This window comes from Anser anser (genome assembly GCF_964211835.1).
Source record: "Anser anser genome assembly, chromosome: 1".
NCBI classification, from domain to species: domain Eukaryota; kingdom Metazoa; phylum Chordata; class Aves; order Anseriformes; family Anatidae; genus Anser; species Anser anser.
In genome coordinates, this window is record NC_139720.1 from 67,133,336 (window position 1) to 67,154,729 (window position 21,394).

Genomic DNA, 21,394 nt, shown 5'->3' on the forward strand with positions numbered 1-21,394 from the left:
TCCACCTTACATAGGGGGAGGGTATGTAAAACCACCTCCTGGATTTCTGCCACAAGTGCCAACACAGCCATAGAGTCCCTTCAAAGGAGTTGGGATTATTTGCCCCGTGCTAGAGCCACTGTGCAAATGAAAGCTAGCACAGGTAGCAAAGTCCTTGAAAAGCAAGATAAAGGCAGGAATAAATGGGTGGAGAGATTACTCTAAATTTTGGTAAATCTTCATTTCCTTTTTTTTTGTTTGTTTTGGGATTACTGAGTCTTAAGGGAAAGAGTCTGTGACATAGCAATAGAGCAGTAGTAAAATACACAGATTGTCTGCTTCATCTGTGGCACTCATGCCCAGATCCAGATATTCCCCAGTTTCAACAAACACATTAAAAAATAGAAAATTTTAAATAAATATGTATGTATTGATGTTATATGATGCACATATATATCATACCTAGTCTCTAAAGGTTCTATATGTTGCAAATCCCCAAATTATGTATGAAAGTAAAAGAGAAACAATCCTTGATGTTTTACTTCCAGTATAATTTTAATTTACAGGAGTCACTTATTAACTATTTATCACTGGTGTGTACACAGAAACATTGAACAGAAGCGTTCTATGTTTAAAAAAGGTCTGCAAGAAAGGAGCCATCCTAATATGGAATAAAAACCACAGGTTAATAAGATTGTAGTTACTCTAAACTACAATGAAGTGTGTAATACACATTTGGACTTAGCATTACTAATAATTTTAATAACAATGGCTTTACTGATAACTAATAGCAGACCACAATAACCTGTTTTGTCTGACTGATAGAGCCCAGTAATGAATCCCGTGACAGCACTCCTGGGGACGAGCTGTAGTTTTCAGGCATCTTCTTCCCACAGGGTTCTCCTTTGCTGAGGAGCTTTCAAGTGCAGTCCTCGCTTGTCCTCAGAGGGATGTCGCATAAAAAGCCAGCTTTCAGTCAGCAACCTGGGGTTCAAACTGGTGCCTATGGTTTGAACTGCAGCTTTACTTTTTACCATTCTTGAAGCCAGCCACAGCCCTCGGGCATTTCCTGTAGCTCTTCCTTTCAGGCAGCTTTTTCTTACTGCCCTCCTTTCACTGGACCCAAGTTTCTTGCCCTGCCCAAACTCAGGCCCAGGGAAATCGGAGCAATGTATTGTAGTGGGTGTACGTGGCAAGGTTTTGGTATTAGCTGGGTGGCCTCTGTGAGCAGGGCCCAGCAGCTGCCGCATGTCAGATAGGGGCAAGTTTAAGCCGGCTCCAACGTGACCCACTGCTGGCCAGAGACGAGCCAGTAACTGACACTGGATGGGCTTACTGGGAGAGCAGATTGAAGAAAGGGAAAAAAAACACTGCCGTGCAACACAGCTGGGAGAGAGGGATGAGACCCGGCCCTGCAGCCCCCCAGGTGAGTGCAGCAGGAGGGCAGGAGGTGCTCCAGGCACACAGCAGCAGTTCCCCTGCGGCCTGTGGAGAGGCCCCTGGTGGAGCAGGCTGTTCCCCTGCAGCCCATGGGTCCCACACGGAGCAGATCTCCATGTGGAGAGGCCCGTGGTGGTGCAGGCTGTCCCCCTGAAGCCCATGGTCTCCCAGAGCTGTGAGGACCTGAGGGGAAGGGAACCCAGCAGCTGGCATTTCTTCTGGCAATGCAGCTTGTGCCTGAAGCTGTAGGTGGAGGGCAGCATTTTCAAGTGCAAACAGTAACCTCAGACAACCTTTCAGAGGTATTTTATGAAGCAGTTTGTTTCAGTATAGGGCTATTCAGCTCTGATCCCTTGCTGTTTCCCACACTAGCTGGTTTATGTTTTACCGGCTTGAAGCTGGCAGACAGCAGGCACCTGCCTGCAAAAGTAGGCTCAGGAGTCACAAATGCTTTAAAGAGCTTAAAAGAGAACACATTTCTGATACAAATGTGGTCAAGAAACTGGAAATGTTTCTGAGGTAAATCTACCTGAATTAAGAAAACATAACAAACAGGAATATGGGTGGTGAAAAATGGAAGAAGTTAAAGGCAAAGTTAAAGAAGTTAAAGGCAACCACGACCTTCAGGCAGACTTAAGAAAGGGTGTTAAATAAGAAAGGGAATTAAGTATTGTTTTCCAAAATAGACTCATGACTGAAAGCCCTCCCACTGGTGGGATGCATAGTTTGTTTCAGTGTGGAAATGTGCCTCACTGAGTGAGGTATTGCCAGGGCAGCAGTGCAGCTCCCCAGGCCTGCCGTGGTACTGGCAGAGCAGTGTTGTGGTCAAGGGGGAGTCCCTCTCATTAGGGCTTCTCTTTTGATTAGGGGTTCTCATTAATAGGTTATCCTTCGGCTTGTCCCATTCGCACATCTCGATTAAAATCTTTGGACATAGGGTTGAGGTGCTGACTGCTGTGGAAAAGAACAGGTTGTAGGAAGGAGCTGCAAGAACATCTCCTGCATAGAGCTGTGCAGAAAAGGTCAGGCTGCAGGCAGAGGAAGACGCTACTGGTTGAGATGGGCACCAGCAACGACTGGGGATACAAGAGGAGAACTACCAGATGCAAAAATGTACAAATGCAAAAAACTACCAGATGCAAAAATGTACAAATGTACAAAGTCCTCAAGGAAATCTGGTGCTGGAGGACTGGAGCTTGGTGCCAGTGGGGACCTCTTGCAGGCAGCAGCAGGGTTGAGCTTGGCCACCTGGCTCATGGCTGCTGGCCTGTTGGGGCTCTGTGGGTGTCTGTCCTGGGGGTGCTGAATGTGCTCATGCTCAACCTCATGGCCCCTCAGACTTTGCTGTCTTTTATGTGTGCTAAATGCAACACAATGGGTTTATGCTTTCACATTAAATATATGCTGTGTGCAGGATCTGCGTGCAGCAAAAGGTGCTTGAATGAAGTGACCTGTACTGGGTCTCTGGGCATCTCTGCCTGTTGAAATGTGGTGTTACCCTGGGGCTGGGTTTTGCTGTAAAAGGCAAAGAAGTGTCAAGGAAGGAAAAGTTCATAAATAGCTGGATAAAAATAAGTGTTTACCACTCATATCTTTGAAATAATTTCTTGCCAAATTTTGGGTAGCGCTCTGAAACCTCCAGGCTGGGGTCAAAACCACTCTACAAAAATGAGAAGCTTGTGGTATTCCAGAATAGACTGCTATTCTTCCTAAGCCTTGTAATTTTTTTATGCAATTTATGCAAAAGTTTTTTCCTTGTGAATGGTAAACTATCCAATATATGACAGTGTACAAACAGATAAGGCTATAAAGTAGCACTAACACAACATCAAGGATCACAACACCTGCCATTATTGATCATCTGTCTTGTAGATAAAATAATTTTGATTTTGAAGAATCACACAGAGCTAACACAATGGATTTTGAAAAGACAAAGTTTTATTTATTCCTTAGCTCTTCTTTCAAGTGGGGGAATGCTTGCTTAAAAGGACCATCTTTTCTCTGTGGTTCTTGACAAATCGCATAGTGGAAATGTCAAAACGCTCCAAAAGTTTGTCATTAACAGCTGAATGGTAAATAATCCATTGTTTACTTGATTATTTTAAAGATACCAAAAAAAAAATAATTATCAGAACATTTTAAATGTGTCAAACAATCAAGTAGTTTGACTTTTGATGAGATATTATTATTATTACATCCTGGGAATGCTAATATTAATCCTGAGAAATGCAGGAAGACTATAAATGAATGGGAAGAGGAAAAGCCATTTTTAGTTAATAGCTGACTTTAAAATATTGTGTAATGCAGCAAATTATAGTATAGATAAGCCATCATTCAATCTCAGAATCTTATGCCAAAATGAAATATTATCTGTAGGCATGAAGCTCTGTGAGCAGATGAAGAAATCCTAGTGAAAATGTAAATGCACCTTCACTGGTGTGAATTCACATAATCACTGGACTGATATATTCCTAAATTGAGGCTGAAAATTTTGTATTTTCTGATATTAGAAATTACTTTTGTATGGTAAGCAAGGAGTTGGAGAATCCAAGATCTGTAGAATGACAAAAATGGTAATGATGGATAGCTGAGAAAAAAGTTGCTTATAATGGAATATGAATTGAGTTAACACCTCTTGTGCAGTTATTGATGGCAAACACCAAAGAAACTATTTCCTCTTTGAGAGAAAAGATAATGTTGATAAATCTGACACTTCCACAGTAAAACCTCAGTCAAGGGGCAGGGCAAAAACTACAGAGGGGCTTTAGATCACCCAGAAACCCTTCAAAGCCCGTGATTTTGATGGTGAGGTTTGGCTACTTGATCCCCCCTGTGGGCAGAACTGTGCTTCCTCCTAAGACAAACAGCTTGGTGGCGCCTTCTGGTGGTATGTTTGGGAGCAGACAGATGAGACCAGAAACGGCTCTTCGGGGGTGTGTGAACTCCTCAAATATCACTTTTCTTGCAGAAAAGCATAGACTATGAGGTATACAAAAAGCTGCAACCTCAGTCAATGCAATATGTGTAACTGGCACAACAAATTCACCCAACAAATACATGGAAGAAGTCTGCAGTAAATTTTGACATTCTCCAAAGGGTGAGATAAAGGCAAAACACCTTTTTTTCCTGTCACTTATTATATTCATTCTGTTCATTTTTTCCTTGCCTGCAGCCAACCACAAGGCAGGAGGGAGGGGCAATGTCTCTGGTCACACAGGTGACACCAATAGATAGGCAGAAGACTTTTCCAGCCATCTTCTCTTTGGGTCAGGAAAATGCACCAAGTCCTCTATAGGGTATTTCTTGCCTCTTTAAATATTTCAGGTATTGAAGGCTTTTTACACCTGTCTCCAGAAAATTTGTAAAGCGAGCAGGTAGTGATGACAATGAGATTTTTTCTTAACCAGGCAAAAAAAACCAACCACCACCACCAACAAAAAAACGTACTGCAGAAGTAAAAAATTCTGCCTAGCCTATTTGTCTTTGTTCTTGCTCTTGGTGCTGTGTATTAGTATCCTAGCATACTGTGTAGGTATCATCTTTGATGAACATATGTAAATATGGGAATTTAAGTGATGAGTGGTGGATTTGGAAATGGGAATCTACGTGAACTCCTTAGAGACCGAGGATAAATTTTCCATATGACAACAGATGAATACATAGCACTTTGCAGAAAAATAGTTTGGGTAGCTCTTTACTTGCAAATACTATGGAAATGTATTCGGTTTAGGTAAGAGAGAATATTTAAGGATGTACTGAATTACAAATATAAAAGGAGAGAAGCATTTAAAAGGGGTGAAAGTGAGCTTATTAAGAAAGAGAAAAAAAGTGGATTGTCCCTTGAACTTGAGGCTGAAAACTAAGTATGTTGAATTGTAAGCTGCCAAGTCTATAACACACTGTTCAGTTACCATGAAAGTATGTTAAATTCTTCTTGTTATATTTTTTGGTCAGCTGATGCTAATTATTGCATAACTTAAGTGCAAATAGGGCTCAGTTCATTTAACCCTTTCAGTCTTGATTGGTCTGCAGACACTAAGAAGCCTAAACGTAAATAAATAGGTTTTAAATGAAGTGCCTTGTGTGAGGCCACTAACGCTAGGATTCATGAACTCTCTGAAGGAACCTGTTAGGACACTAACAGAAGGAAATTTTTGTTCATGTGATCTCTGTCACCACAAAATCTCTTATATTACTGCAATGAAAAGGTGGCCCAAACCTACTGAGATTAATTAATCAAAGCTTTGTGATATCGAGGTTCTCACACAACCTGTGCTGCAACTCCCTGTGTTTTGGTGGAACAACGGGGCATCCTCTTTACCCATCACCCTGACTTCAGAAATTTGAAGTCCTGTTCAGTGAGCACACTGTAATATAAAATAGATTATTTTTCCTGAAAACATCTTGCTTTACGTAATGACACGGTGTATTGTCACCATTGTCCTCCACTGGCTTCACCTCCACTCAAAAGCAGCAGTTGCTGTTGTGGTTTCTCCCACTGTCTCTCCTGCACAGTGTCGCAGAGTGTTTCGGGTTGGAAGGAACCCTAAAGACCGTTGAGTTGCAACCCCCCTGCCATGGGCAGGGACACCTCCCACCAGCCCAGGCTGCCCAAAGCCCCATCCAGCCTGGCCTTGAGCACCTCCAGGGATGGGGCAGCCACAGCAAAGAGCCTCCCCGTGCTCCAGCAGCACCCAGAGATAAATACTCTGTGCTGTGTTGTCTACAAGGTGTTGTTGTTAGTCTGCTTTCCCATGACACACAAAGAGCAGTATTATTTATACATCAGAAGGGGTGGGATTGGGAAAGGCTGCAAAAATGAAAACTTGTGCAACTTTAAACTTGGTACTTGGTCATGTGTAGCCTCATGCAAAAAACAAACAAACAAAACCAAGAACCCCAAATCCTGCTGTGGTTTCCATGTGATATCATTTTGAATTAAGGTGAACCAACCAAGCACCCTTTGTTTGGAAATACTTGGAAAACTGAAATCATTTTTAAAAGGTGATGTTATTAAGCTAAATGTAGGCAGTGGTTGTGGTTTTGAATCATGTTTGCATTTCAAGTGCCATTTTCCAGAATTGGTGTGCAGTCATCAAACAACTCTTCGGTGTCTCTGAGCCAAGAACTTGAAGTGATTTACTTCGGTCTCACACCCCGTGTTGTGTGTTTTCCCCGGGAGGTGGCACTGTCTGTAGTGGTTTGCAGTCCTCTTGTGTCCCTTGTTCTGTGCCAACAAGAGGCGTCTTGTTCGCGTGCAGGGCCGGCAGCCTTTCCAGGGACAGCTCATTTTTTTAGGCTGCTAGTATCTCAGACTGAAAATGCTTTTTTTTTTCTGGGTAAGTTAGAATTTATTTCAAGATACCTTGCTGTCTGAATGTGAGCATTCAATCGTTATAAAAAGGCAGATCAGCTTGGGCAACTCTTGTGACTGCTGTGGCAAGTGCCAAAGGGTTCACCTTATTCTGGAAAACCAACAAAAGCAAGATCCAAAATAGAGCACCTCATCATTTTGGGGTTTAAACTCTCCAGATTTGGAGGACAGCAAACTTCTTTTTCTGTTACATACCGACTAGGTGACTTCCCTTCTTGTTTCAGTCTCTGCAAGGAAAAGCAAGAGATGTGGTGGTGTTTGCTGTTGATGTTGGGTACCGCCACTTTGACTGTGCCTTCGTGCACCAGAATGAGAGTGAAATCAAGGATGCACTACGAGAAAAAAATTGGGGAGGGCGTTTTGAGGTGAGAAGACCTCTTTATTGTCAGTAAGGTGCGTCCTTGAGTAACTCATCTCACATGAGGACACTTCTCAGGAGGAGAGACAAGGTCCCAGCCTGCAAATGGAGCCAGGCTGGGAGTTAACTCCTTTCTGTCAGGTGTAAGCCTTTTGTGGATGGAGAGAAGGGAGAGGTCAGCTCTTGAAAAAAATGGCTTGATGTGGGAGAGATTTTTTTGTAGTCGATATCCATTGTCAGCAATGGAGACAGGAACTGAGGCCATGCTCTCAGCTGCCTCTGAGATAGGAAGCCTGGCTATTGTACTTGTCGTCACTCCCGCTGCGCTGCTGGGCTCAGCCTGTTAACTCCTGGGTGTTATGTTTTGTTTTGGTTTTCCCCCCGACAACAATGGTAGGAAAAATAAAGTAACTTCTATCTGCTGGAAACTGGCAGGTTGATTTTTAATCAAAACTGGTTTAATCAAAACCAGTTTTGCTTTTTAATTCGTTTTGTTTGATTGTTGTCTAAACTGTTGTAATTTTAGAGCCTCTCTGTCTTATTTTACTTAGCGGACAGGTATTGCTGCAAATACAATAAGGTGCGCAGAACCGCACCTCCCTCAAAATGAGTTGTCCCGTACCGTGAGCTGCTTCTGTGTCCTCCCTGCCTGGGATGCTCTGGAGCCGTGAGGCTGGGAGAGGAGCTCCTGGGCTCTGTGTCCCCCCAGCTGTGGGGCACCTTCCATGAGGAGTCCCTGGTGAAGGAGGGGTGCTAGAAGGCACTCGCTGCCCTCCTGCTGGGTTATTTGGATCTCTACCTGATGCACTGGCCCATGGGATTCAAGGGATGAGGCTTGAACTCCCGTAAGCCCTGTCGGGGCTCTGCCACTTTTTCTTTTGGGACTGGATGAGTCCTTATTGCTCTCTAATGAAGAGCATTGTTAAACCTCATTAAGACATAATGATGAACCTCAGTACGGCGTGCCCAGGAGGAAAGGTAAAGTCATGGCTGCTGAAGATAGGTCTCGTAGTACAAAATCACCTTATTTTCCCCTGCACAGCATTTCCATGTCATGGATCAAATCGCCATCCATATCACATTCCTCTTAAAGCCTGGGATTTGGCCGTTTGTTGCTTATCCAGGATCAAACAGTTGTGAATTCCCTTTTTTCTCTTCTCTCTCTACCCCCTGGTTAAATAAATCCTCACTTCCCCATTGTGTCACATCCCCAGACTTCCCACAACCCGACTGGAGCACATAAAAGTGTCTGCCCTTCCTCTGCCTGCAGGACGGATTCTCCAGAGACAGATTTTCTTGAAGATTACCGTGCTCATACAGTTTAGTGTTCTTGGCCACCTCTCTCCCCAACACAAACGTAAGCCAGGATATCCACCGTGTCTCCAGCTCCACTTGCTTGCTGGACTTCTACGTGATTCCTTTAACTACTTATGATTCAGTCTACCTTAAACACACTTTTCTTTCGCAATGACAGGCCGGAGAGGAGCTATTTCCTGCAGATGGCAATGGTATGATCATTCCCAGTGGTACAGATGTTCTGAATACGTGGAGGAATGTTTGTTGACATGATTAAAAATTCTTGCTAGTTTGAAATAACAGCCTGAAAACTTCCCACTGACCACACTGGGAGTCATCTGGGGAGAATTTCCAACGTGAAGAATCCCAGATTGCTGATTGCTCTGTGTCCTGGGGCTTCTTCTTGTCTCACTTTGCCAAAATTGAGGTATTTTTATGCCTACTGCTGGGTGGGCATGGCAGGAGGGAAGCTGTGCACATACGCCCTGCAGCGGCTGGAGCTGCCCGGACCTGGTGGCTGGGTGCGTGAGTCCAGACCTGGGCGCAGGCACCAATTTCTGCTTGCTGTTGGTTTGGGCCCTCTGCCCCCCCTGTGCTCAGCATGGCCAGGGCAAAAGAGGACCAGAGACTCGCCGGTCGAAAGAATTCAGTGATGCTTTTCCCCTTCTGTCTTCTGTCTGACCCCAAGAACAAAGCACGATTTTGTTTCTCACTTAAAGGAAAAACCTGGTTATGTCAGGCTGCTGCTTATGATAGCAACTTCAAATGAATAGGATTTCTGTTTTGCTAGAGGTGTATCTTCTGCTCTGAAGGCAGTAAATAATTTTTCTCTTGCTTCTTCTATGTTGGAGGTGCCAAGCTAATTAAGGCTGTCAAACTGTTTTATTGTTAGTGTGGAAGAAAATAGGAGGTGGCAGGAGTGTAGCTCTGCTTGTGCTCTACGGCCACAGCTAAGTGGTATGGCTCCCCTGGGAAATTCATCAGCAGTGAGGATCAGGTTCTCTGTTGTGGCTCTCCCAAAATAGCTCCTTGTTCAGCCCCTCTGTTCCAGCTACAGGCTTTTTATTACGGGATATTTATTTTGTTAGCTGAGGAATTATTCTAAAAAAAAAACCACTCTAATATTTTGGAAAAGAAGGTCTACTGAGGGATAGCATTTCAAAATAGCTGCATTACACTAAAATAATTACAGTGTAATAATTGTTAATCAGGAATAGAGCTGTTGTTTTTATGTATGATGACACTTGATATGAGACTCTTGAGTCTTTGACCAGGATCCCAATGTTCACTGTGCTGTACGAATGCCACATCACAAGAGCATCCCAGCTGTGATGAGTTTTCACTGAAGTCTTTCTGCAGGCATTTTTTCCTTATGGGGAAAAAGAAATCCTAGTTCAATAACAAGTCTGATTCTGTGCTATTTCTAGGCCAAGGAAGAGGTGGTGGATGTGTGGGAATGGTAAAAGCCATCAGAATCTCCAGCTTCAACTGTAGACAGATAGATCGGCTCTTGAGCAAACCAGATTTAAACCACAAAGCTGCAAATAATCAGGTAAATGCTTCTTCACCTCATCAGTACTTGCATCATACCCATCTGTGGTGTTGCATTTAGCAGAACGTGTCTGGCCATGCTTTTATGCCAGGGGTGTGCTTTTTGATATCCCTGTGAGAATACACCTGTATTTGGCTGAATTACCAAGCAATGGAAAACGCAGGAAAAATGAAAAACTTTTGTTCTATGCCCTCACTTGCACAGAAAGCTGCAGTTACACAAGCCTGCGGTGCAGCTGGCTCACAAAGCTTCACCTTACCTCTGACTGCAGCGCCAGGCTCCTGCGGGCCGGGAGCTGAGCTCTGCAGCTGAGGCTGTGGGGCAGGAGGCTGCCCCGCTCTGCTCCTGGTGCCCCCACATGCATCCCATGTGCTGGCAGGGATCGGAGCTGGGTACACCACTGGTGGGTCGGGCAGGACTGGAATAGGTAGGGCTGGATCCGATGACGGGTGGGTGCTCCAGCTGGACGTGGACACCTGGAGCTTGGAGTCCATTAATATGGGACTGTGAGAAGTTATGTAAAGTGTGGCAGGGAGCTGGAAAGGGAAACTAATGTATGAAGATCGGGCCTTGCTGGGCAGGGTTGAGAAGAAGGGGAAACAATCTGGAATACTGGCTGACACTCTTAAAAACCACATAACTGCACAAGAGCAGTCTTTTCAAGCTGATGTGGAGTTAGTAGGTCACCATACCGATGTTTAACCTTGAAGTCGCTTCTGTGTTTGAAGAAACTATCTTCTTATTTTTGTAGATTGAGAGCCACCCATACCTTCCTCAGGAAGAGCTGATTAAGTTTTGCCAGTCCAAGGGGATCTCTGTCACTACATACGCTCCAGTCCCTTGGAGCACCCAACTGGCCATGGTAAGAATGCTTTGTGAGACGACTTCTCACACATATATTGGAGCCAGTACAATGACCAGAATCAGTGTGTGGATAAGCCCTTATAGAGTAAAACTGATATAACTAGAAAAATGCTTGACAATTTCTTAAAAAGGACAGACAGAAACCTTTCTCATGCTTATTGTGATATCCAGTCCACTAATTCGCTCCTGTGCTGTTACTAGATCTTCATGTTTAGGAGAAAAAGGATCATTTGGTTGGTGAAAGTTGTGAAGATAATTCTTAATTGAACTTTGGCAAGCTTATTAAACACATAAGAAAACTTCTGATCTAAAAAAACACCAACAAACAAATAAAGCCAAAGCACCACACACTTGCAAAAATAGGAAGCATGATGTCCTGCTGAGACCTGGGGTTTTTAAATGGCTGACTTGAAGAAATTTGCTTTTATTCCAGTCTCCATGGCTTTCTCTGACCTGGGACTTACCAGAGAAACTGTGCTTATGGATGATAGGACAACTGCCCACTGCTCATTGTATTTTCCCCTGCAACACGTAGTTTTCCAACTTGTGCCAAAATAACTATTTACAAAGACTTTATGGAAAGTTGAGTTCCAGCTGTCTCATCCAGAATGTAACACTTTAAAACTAGTCTTAGAATATTTTTAAAGACCTAGTGTTAGATGACTGTTAATGATCAATGTCTGGATTTTAACTGGTGGGCTGTAATTGGCACACTAGCCACTTCTACACACAGTAACCCTGGGCAATTCTGAATTCTTGTTCAATGCACTCCCATGTTGTCATCTCAACTTGAGAAAAATAACAATTAAATGACTTCATGCAATAATTAGGAAGTGCTTATTTTAGTGCTTTTTCTGTGTTTTTCCTATGTAAATCATCTCTGATTATCAGTAGGGCTGCTCCCTGTAGCCATGTAGGCAAATACGATTTTCAGCTTTCAGAAGATGGGCAGAACTTCTCAGCTTTAATTCTCTGTTCTTTCAGGTGCTCATCCAGCTCCGTATTCAAAGAAATGTGAGTGTAATTCCTAAATCTGTCACTCCACACCGTATTGAGGAAAATTTTAAGGTAAGAGGGTACCGTACAAAATTCTTAGTGGTGTTAGTCTTACACAGAGAAATCCATTCTGCCAGTGGAACAAAGTATCCCCTTCACACCTAGAACTGCAAAAAACTTTTGTCAGATACCATGCAGGTTACTTCTCTATAAATGATAGATATTATTTTAAAAGTAAGGACCTGAGACTCCATCATTAAAACAGATCAAGAAAGAAATAGTAACTTTTCCACCTGGTGATGTAAAAATGATGCAATTAGGCTCCCACCAGCATTATAACTTTGACATTATTTCATTGTTCACTACAAACACCCATCTATTACATGCTTTCTAGTGCTTCAACAAATACAACACTTTTCTACTTCTGTTTTTGGTATTCTTTCTGCAAATGAACTTATATTTGTCTTTTTGCAAATTGGTATAATCCAGCTGTTTGGGATCGTTTTTTTCAGGTGTTTGACTGTGAATTGGCTAGAGAGGAGATGAAAACCTTCCTCACCTTCAAGAAGCAATACCGAATCTGTGCATTAAGTGAGTGAGTACCTCCCTCTTCCCCTCCTCCTCTGTCTTTCAGCAGGATTGGATTTTGGATTGCATAACCTCTTAACAGACATACTTTGATAGCCTTGCTTAAAGAAAGGGGTAACCTTAGCCAATACCTGGCACATCCGTATCTTTTGGAATCCAGCACCAGCGCTTATTAGAGCACTGTCCATGCTCTAATATGCGGGGGACATTGTATGTTAAGATACCTGTAATGGATTTCAGAGTAATGCCTGAAAATCAGAATCAGTTGGAAATTCTAAAAAAAAAAAAAAAAAAGGCATTTTTTTCTTGTTTTCTTTGGCTACTTTATGTAACAGACAGTCACTGTAAATAAACTCCATTTTAAGAATGAGTTGCAAATTTTTTTTTTAAGTGAAAATCTGTGCCTGTGTATTTATGCTAACATTATTAGGGCAGCATCTAGATATCAGAACAGTTATATACGGACTTAGCAAGATCTGCCATTTATCGTTTCCCTAGGTTTACTCACTTATCTAATAGAATTCTGCAAACTTGTAGTTCATAAGAGAGTAATTTAATATTGCAGAGAAGTTTGGCAATTTCCGCTATGCAAACGTTATCTTATCTTCTGAGAACGAGGTCATTGGCATATGTGAAGGTTACAGAGCATGAACTTCCATCACCCTATGTAAGGTAACCAGGGTTTGTTTTTATTGCAGTTCACAGTTTTAGCTCTGGAGAGCTTTCACTGGGGTGGGGGGGAAGCTCTTTTTTTCTCAGCTTTAAGACTATATGATATGAGCATTTTAATCATATGCTCTCTTTCTGATGCAAAAACCCCAAGGACCGTCTTTTTGGAGGGCTAATGTGGGCATTATCTTCAGATCCCTCAGGGATCAGAAGGACTATATTTCATTGAAGTGATTTGTAGTGCTTCAGGCATATTAAATCACAGCAGAAGTTGAATATGTATCGCACAAGATGGAAGAATACATGGGACTACTGAGGAGTAAACTTCAAGCAGGCATGAGTTTGCTTTCTTTAGTATCAACTACAGTTCTATCCCTCCTTTACCTGTATCTTTACTTTGATCTTGTAATTGTTCTCAGTTGTAACAAAATACATATTGTATTAGCATTTAGTAATGACAGTTAAAGAAGCTTAATAATCCCGAACCCCTGGGACTTGTGAAAAACAGCCTTCATCATAAACAAATCATGACAAAGTGTAAAGAAACTTAAAGATTCTCCTAGTGCTTATATTTTTGGACAACAGGTCAAAACATGCTAACTAGTTTTTAGTTGTTAATATAAAAGTCTTCTGATGTTTAATTATGAGTAGACAATGTGATTTTAGATTGTTACCAAGTTCAGTAATTTCATTGTAAGTGATTGACAACACTTCAGAGGACACTGAATTATGTTTCTGGAGCTGTTTTCTTAATGAGGTTTCCACATTTATGAACTGCTAAATACTAACAAACTAGTAGGAGATCCGTATGTTTGGTTTATTGTATCTACTAGTATATAAATACTGCCTTTATCAGTAGAATACCTGCAGTTCAGAGTGTGAATCTCTCCCAGCAAATTCAGTCCGATGAAGGACACAGGAATTATTTTGTTTGGCAGCAGTCTTATTTAACAAACAAAAGTTGGGCAGCTTTTAGAAGCCAGGAGTAGGTTTTCACCCTTGTATCATTCCCTTGATACCATTTTGTGTTTTGACCCAAAGGATGTTACTGAATGTTGGTTTTGGGGTGGGGAGTCAGTGTTGCTTTAGCCCATGCATCTGCTCAAGTTTTCAAGTTTTAATGAACTATCTGTTAATCAAGACTTCTTGCTTTTGAACTCTGACCCACAAAACTCCTGTAATCCCTTTGGGCTCTTTCAGCCCAGTAGGACAATGTGAACCAGCACTACCTGCAGAGAGGAAGGATGATTATGTAATTAAGGTTCAGGGCTAGGATACAGACCTCATGGATATCCTTTGCCAGCTGATCTTCTTTGAAGTTGAGGTTTTTAAGTCTATAAAGGAAGTGATGACATATCTTTTAGCTACTTTAGACTCTTACAAAATGCTGTAAGGAAAGCAATTCTGTCAAATTAATTTCCTACAGCAACTCTTCTAAAGTGCTGCTCTGAAACATGCATCAGCCATTGACCCCAAACAGTTTAGTGTAGTAGTATGGACAGAAAGATGCTTGCAACAGACTCTTTTTTTTTGCCCCAATATGCTAAATTGAAAAGGTCAGTTACAGTACATCATCATAACCCCAGTTAGAAAGTAAGCTGCATGGAACAGGCTGTGCTTCCCAGGATTGAAGACTGTGGCCTTGTTTCTGTCAGAAATAGTCAGAGGAGAGCTGGAGCTTTTCTGAAGCAGCAGTCAGGCTGTCAATCCACAGCAGGAGGAGCAATGCTCACTCAAGGCTGTGGTGCACAGCCTATCTTGAAACTTGAAACATACTCTGCTTCAGAGGAATTTTTTTTAACAACATTCCAACTTAATCACAACTATCAAAGTTATTTACAGGATGTTTATAGACTGTAGTAGGCAGGAAGTCAGACTACATGATCACAGCAGCCATATAATAGTAAAAAAATTCAAAACAAGCTAGAAGCCAGAGATTGTTCATTTGTTTTTACAGACAATAGTGTTTTTTTTTTTTTCCAGCTGCAGAGACTTTACCAGAGGTAGGAGAAAAAAAGTTGGGTGGTATCTGTTATGGGGCAATAAAGTATCTTGTACTTTGCAGCACAGCTGCAGCCATACAACTTAGACAAGATATCCTTCTGTCAGACTACAGGTGCCTCACAGCAGCCCACAACAGTAACAAGCCTGCTGTGGGCTGCTTGAGAAGCACTTCCATTGCTTCACCAGTTCCCTTATTCCAACAGGTGTCACCAGGGCATTGCTCTAATTACAGAGATCTGTAGAGAGGAAGCCACTAAGCATGATCACCCTGTATTCAGTTTTTTCAGTTTTGAGGATTCCAAAAATCTGTTCTCTTCTGTTTTTGCAAGTTCAGCCTTTGCTTTACATAGAACCTGCTTGTGAAGAATCGCCATGACAGGCAAGGAAAGACTTAGGATTCTTTTACAGCTATTGTAAATTCAATTGACAGGAGAGGAAAAAAGTTGAGTAAGATCCTTGAAGGACTAGCAGTTCCTCTTCCCATGTGCCTACTTCCTCAGCAGCACAGTCACCCACTTTCTGTTGGAACTACAGCGAGAAGATTAAATTATCCCAAATCATTATCAGTTTCCATCAGCTATGTGACAGTGCTCTTAAAGCAAACCTTCAGATACATCTTTCCGAGTCAGCAGTGAGGTTATCCACAGCACCACACTGAACCCAATGAATGGACAATAGCTTAGCTTAGCATTTTGCCTTTGTATCACAACATGCTGTCCCATGACTTGAGCTTTTATTGTGCAGTTCATCCATTCCAGTATAGTCAGCCCTTCATTAACAGTTCCAAAGGGGCTGGGTGAAAAAATAACATTATGCTCATGTTTTAGAGGAAAAACATGGGAACATAGCTAAGGAACAACAGGTAAAATTCAGAACATTTTGCTGCTCAGGTTTTCCATCTAATATAATTCTAAGCTTTTCCACAATTTGTATTGAACTCAGTATCATTCAAAAGCAACCAGAAAGAAAAGAAACATTAAGACAGATCTGTTCCACTATGAACTTTTTTGTATTCAGTCCTGCACAAAGAGTTCTAGCCCATACTTCCCTCTCAGAAAGATTTATAGAAGACTTAATAGGATGATCAATAGCACAGGAGTAATTTCAATAGGGAGCAATTAAGTAGGCTAAGACTCTTCTTGATCAGATACCAATGCAAGGAATTATGACAGAACATTACAAAGTCTGGAACAGCTTGGAAAATGTGAAAGGAGATAGACCTGGTGCTACCTCCTCCACCATAAAAGTCGGGAGCATCAAATGAATCTTGCAGCAGACAACTCCCAAACAAATAAGACAGCAATTCTTCACAAAAGCATATGGTTGTAAAAGTTATTCCCTTGGAGTATAAGATTCACAAGGTAACTGAAAAAGGAAGTTAACCAACGGCTGTTAAACATTAAATACCTTAAACTGCAGTCAGACTATTCAATGAACACCACTATAATACTCTACTTACTCACCTTAGAAAACTGGTTTTGGCCATAGTTGGATAGGATGCTGCAGTTGGTAGACATTTAATCTGGTTTAGTTCAGCTGTTTTTATGAACAGCTATCAGCTGTAGTCAGGCTTATTCTAGCAGAATAACTGCATGTCAAGTAAAACAGTTTAAGGAAACAATCAGTTAAGAAAACTTATATTAAGCTGAATATGCAGTCTAGATTTTCTGAAGAATTTGAGCAAAATGTAGTCTTGCAAGTGTTTGTACTAATGGTCCCATGCCATGCACTTTAATGAATTAAAGTGCAAGAGCAACGTGACCTGTGAAAGGGTTTTGAGTGGCTTCTCCATTTAAATGAGCAAGGCCCTGCCAGAGTAAGACTCAACTCTATACTTTAAGTGATCAAGGACAAGGCTGGGTATGTCTGGTGCATTACAAATAGCTACTGACAGTTTACAGTTGATAAACTAGGGATTAAGCGATTAAAAAGAAAGTTATTTGTCTCAAGTCAACTGTTCTGTGCCCCAAAGACCTCAGTTTTCTAGTAATACCTTCACCTTGGTGAATACATGAATACAAGGAGTATCCCGAGGAGTTTCCTGTGGCCCAGTTTTCACAGCTCTGCACAAGCATTACAATATGCACTTGGGTCAATCTCAGGAACAGCAGGAAGAGCCTTGTCTTCCCCAGAGGAAAGTAAAGACTAAGTTACAGAGCATTATATATGGAGTGGTTCCAACCAGCCAGGCTTGTGTTCCAATATCAGAAGTCAAGCCATTTTCTCCCAAAGCAATGTTAATTGCATGCTGAAATATACTGTACCTGTAAGACTGTTGGTGGTATCCCATCTCAAATCTGATACTGATGGCAGCTTCTTGTATTCTCCTCTGCTACCCAAACAAAACTTGGGTTTTGAAAAGGTACCCATTTCCCCAATAAACCAGTTCACCACTGCTCTTGGCTACTACTGAAATGCATCTATTCTCTCAGAGAAATCTTCTTTTAACATGAAAAAAGACCTGCTAGTCTAGTATTTCAAGTAGTAAGAGTGCAACTGAAAAAAACACATGAATTTTGAGTGCAAGTACTAATTCTACAGGTCCTAGGACTGATCACATCTTGTTCTTAATTTTTCCTGTGAGCCAGCTGGACTTCCCTTCCTAGCGGTCCTACAGTACCACACTAGCTTAGCTGTTGCAGTGGTGTCCTGAGAAAATCTAGTTAAAAATGTAGTTCAACTCCACCTTGTTGACAAGTCCTTAAATTGAGAAAGAACAAAAAAAGCATTTCATTGTAAGAGCTACAAGATTGTATTTGTCCTTAAAAGTTTCTTTGATCAGAAGTCCAGAGATCCGTCAAGTCACAATAGAAAAACAAACGCTGTGAGCAGTTATAGCAGGAAGAACTCAGTTAGCAGGAATGCTAGGCTCCGGATATAGTATTCTTTGATCATTCCACTTTACCTTTTAGGAGATGAAAGGAAATCTTTACCCTGGTATGTAGAGAGTGGCCCAAGCATGGGGTTTAAATTAAATGAAGACTTGGCTGTAGTCTAGAAGACTGGCTCTTCCCGTTTCAGCCTTGTTTAATTATATCTGGCCTTGAAGAATTATAGAAAGATTATAGAAAGTTAAAAATTAAAGTTAAATTAAAAAAAGAAAACCTTGTCATTGATCTCTTTCGCTCCCTTCCTACTCTTCATCCTCTGTCAACAGCCAGCTTTCTGTTCAAGCTTAGGCATCATTGTTTCTTCCCTCGGATATTTGTTTTTCCTCTATTCCCACTCATATTTCACCAAGGATCCAAGTTCTCTGTTGATTAAGCACTGCCTTGTGTCCCAGAATGACCCTTTCCAAATTCTTCCCCCTTAGGTCAGCCAGCAAAATACAGAGAAAGCCTGTTACAATACCACTCCTCTCCGAGAGCTTGCTGGTCCTTCCCGCTGCTGCAGGGCAGTCTGTCTGAAAGTGTTCTCCAGTAAAATTCCTACTCGGAGAGTGGAAAAATTCCAACTCAGAGAATGGAAAAATTCCAGGCACAAACTTCCATAAAGTTACAGTGAAATGAAAACAGAGGAAATGAACAGAGCCTGATGTACTATTTTGGAGTCCCTTATCCGCAATATAACTCCTTGCTGGAACACTTGGCACAAAGATGATATTTCCAAGCAAGTCAACACCACCGCAAACGGTTTTCTGTCACAGTTCAGACTAATCTAAGAACATTATAATCTAAGAACATTAGCTGGTCTGCTTTTTCTTGATGCCTCTAGGCTTTTATTTATTGCATTATAGATATACAGAACCACTTTTGGAGCTGAAACTTTTTGTATTTGCCTTTAAGACCAGAATTTAAAGTGATTATAATCAATTTATGTTAGGAGAATCAGCACTGGAGAAGAATATTGCTTAGAGTCAGACACTAGTTCTCTCCTCCCTCCCTGCATGTTTAAAGTTAACTCAATCTTGTCTGGTGAGGCTGTCGTAAATTATTCTGACCAAATATGTATTGCACAAAGTCTGACCTGAGCTATACTGGAAAGATTTTAAAAAGCATTTGAGGATAACAAAAGTGGTGTACCCTCCCCCCACCCCATATAATGGTTGTTTCAATTCATCAGAAAGGCAAGTTTTAAATTAGCATGTCTCCTCAGTACCTTTTTTTTTTTTGTCAGAACCAGGAAACAAGCCTACTTGGAGTAATACTCTGAGAACAGCTGCATTAACTGGGCAGTAATGTTTTATTACTGTGCCTTTCAAGCTAGCAGAGTTCACCTGAAGGTAGAATTCTGGTTCCATAATTGTATAGCATACCTTAAGCTCACTGCTTAGGGGTAATCGTGCCTTAACAGTTTTGTTATCTCCTTTCGTCCCTTCAGAAAGAACGCTCTTCCTGTCAGGACTACACACCCTCCTTCAAAGGAAGGTTCACACTCTAAATCAACTTGGAAAGAAATTTGTGAGAACACTCAAGAAAGGCACCCCAACACTAGCCACCATTTTTACATCTGTCTAAATGCACGTTGTGAATAGACTTAAGCAGCTCTCAGAAGGCAACAACTTGAGAATCTTTACCAGCATGTATTGTGAGAAAAAATAAAGCAAAGGATATCCCATGTGTCAAAATGTGGCCATAAGCTTACTTCTGTACTCCCAAAACATGGTAGTAAGCTTTTGAACTGCCAGCTCATGATGCAGGAGTTTCTTGGAAATCCATTTTGTGTTACTTGCAGCTGTTGCTTGTACAAGCACAGAAGTCTTTCCTACATCACGTGCTGCCTGCCTGGAAGGTGCGTGTTTTCTATTGTTTACTTAAAATATCCCATAGGATTCTGTGTAGGCTTAATGTCTTTAAAGGAATGACTTTTCTACTAGCCCAAATATACTGCCAGTTTAGTAAAATAAAGATTGATTTAAATATTAGTATATTAACTGTCAGACATATTGGAAGAGGAGTATTTAAAAAGAGGCTCAAGTAGGCTACTCAATAGCCAAAAGGTAAACCTGTGGCCACTGATACACACTAATGCATAACACTCATGCATTCCACAAGCAGTAGCATGAGTTCAATATATAGCTAGCAGGTTACACTTGAGAAGCTAACATCAACTGCAGTGATTTCTAGGGGAGATGGTAGTTTTCCTTGCAGTTGTGTAACCAGACAGCTAACATAATACAGCTACTCTACACTGCCATTAAGAGCACTGTTGAAATAACCATCTCATTACACGCAGTAATGAAACTATATTTTATTATAAGCAAACCCAGCTTTTATATCACCAAGAAACCAGGACTCATACACTTTTCAAAGAGCTACCCATGTAGCAACTGCTATACTTAAGAAATCAATTGGTACTTCCAATTAGAGGAAAAAAGCATGGAGTGTTACAAAAAAGACAAAATCAAACCCAGAAGTAGTTAGAAAATATCTGACCTCAACTTAGTTACGCAAAATCTGTCATATCCTGGTCCTTCCAGACAAGATCCAGACAAGAAACGTCACTAGCTACAATTCACAATATTCCAAAGTAAGTGACTAGTAGCTCAAACTTTCCTCAATGTTTTTTGCTTACCAATTCCAGACATGCAGTTTGGCAAAGACACTCTACTATAGTCCACACAGTGTGCTCTTCAGAAATATTTTAGCATGTCCTTCCTCAAAAGAAAACAAAACAAAAACCACAAAAACCACACCCAAAGTCACTGGGTACACACACTGCGTCTTCGTGGGCAAAAAAAGAGGGCTGATGCAGTGAGAAAGCTAGATAGACAACTCAAAGGCAACAGCAGAAGTGTATCTGAGAAGTCTGGAGAGAGGCAGGAAACTATCTTCAGTACTCTGCATTGAAAGGGTAGTCCTTGTGAGTTTTGCACCTGAAAGAAATCAAAGATTATTCTAACAGCTGAAAAATACTACATGCAGCTGTAATCCCTGCAGAGAATCATCAGAGGAGGAACTGAACTGTATAAACAGAGTCAATTTCAGACTTCTGTTTTCTTTAGAGATGCCTTTCATTTGTAAACAAAGATTCTCAAGTATCTTCCTGTTGTTCAGGCTGAGCACTTCAGGCTGTGGGACCTAGACACTTTGTAGATCACCAACTCAAGGTTTTACTGTCTACTGCCTAGAGGATCTTTTTTGCAGTCTTTCAAAGACTTCGTATCTAGCTTTAGGCTTTTAAGTTGCAAATCCTCACATTACTTCTTGAATGTTCACCCCCTTCCCCAATAACCCATTAAGCTCATAGTGCCTTTATTATAACATACCTAAAAGTTAGGACAGACAACGTAAAATTCCACAAGCAAAGTTGATCATGAATTTGAGTCTGCCTC

At 41.4% G+C, this 21,394-nt stretch overlaps 2 protein-coding genes across 4 annotated transcripts in view; one reads left to right on the plus strand and one right to left on the minus strand.

Annotated features, from left to right (window-relative positions):
• Nucleotides 1-30: 30 nt before the first annotated feature.
• On the plus strand, nucleotides 31-20,469 carry LOC310890039 (aldose reductase-related protein 2-like). The gene is made up of 5 exons (XM_083818441.1): nucleotides 31-1,405; nucleotides 9,875-9,999; nucleotides 10,751-10,861; nucleotides 11,848-11,931; nucleotides 12,372-20,469. Exons 1-5 carry the CDS (start codon nucleotides 1,306-1,308, stop codon nucleotides 12,456-12,458), a joined length of 507 nt encoding a protein of 168 aa, XP_083674567.1. The 5' UTR covers nucleotides 31-1,305; the 3' UTR covers nucleotides 12,459-20,469.
• Nucleotides 20,292-21,394, minus strand: part of LOC310889977 (aldo-keto reductase family 1 member B1-like) — a 37,619-nt gene continuing 36,516 nt past the window's right edge. For all 3 annotated transcript variants that reach the window (XM_083818324.1, XM_083818322.1, XM_083818319.1), the window contains exon 10: nucleotides 20,292-20,935. In XM_083818324.1, the coding sequence (XP_083674450.1) occupies nucleotides 20,893-20,935 (43 nt within the window). In that variant the 3' untranslated portion in view covers nucleotides 20,292-20,892. The remainder of the gene's footprint in view (nucleotides 20,936-21,394) is intronic.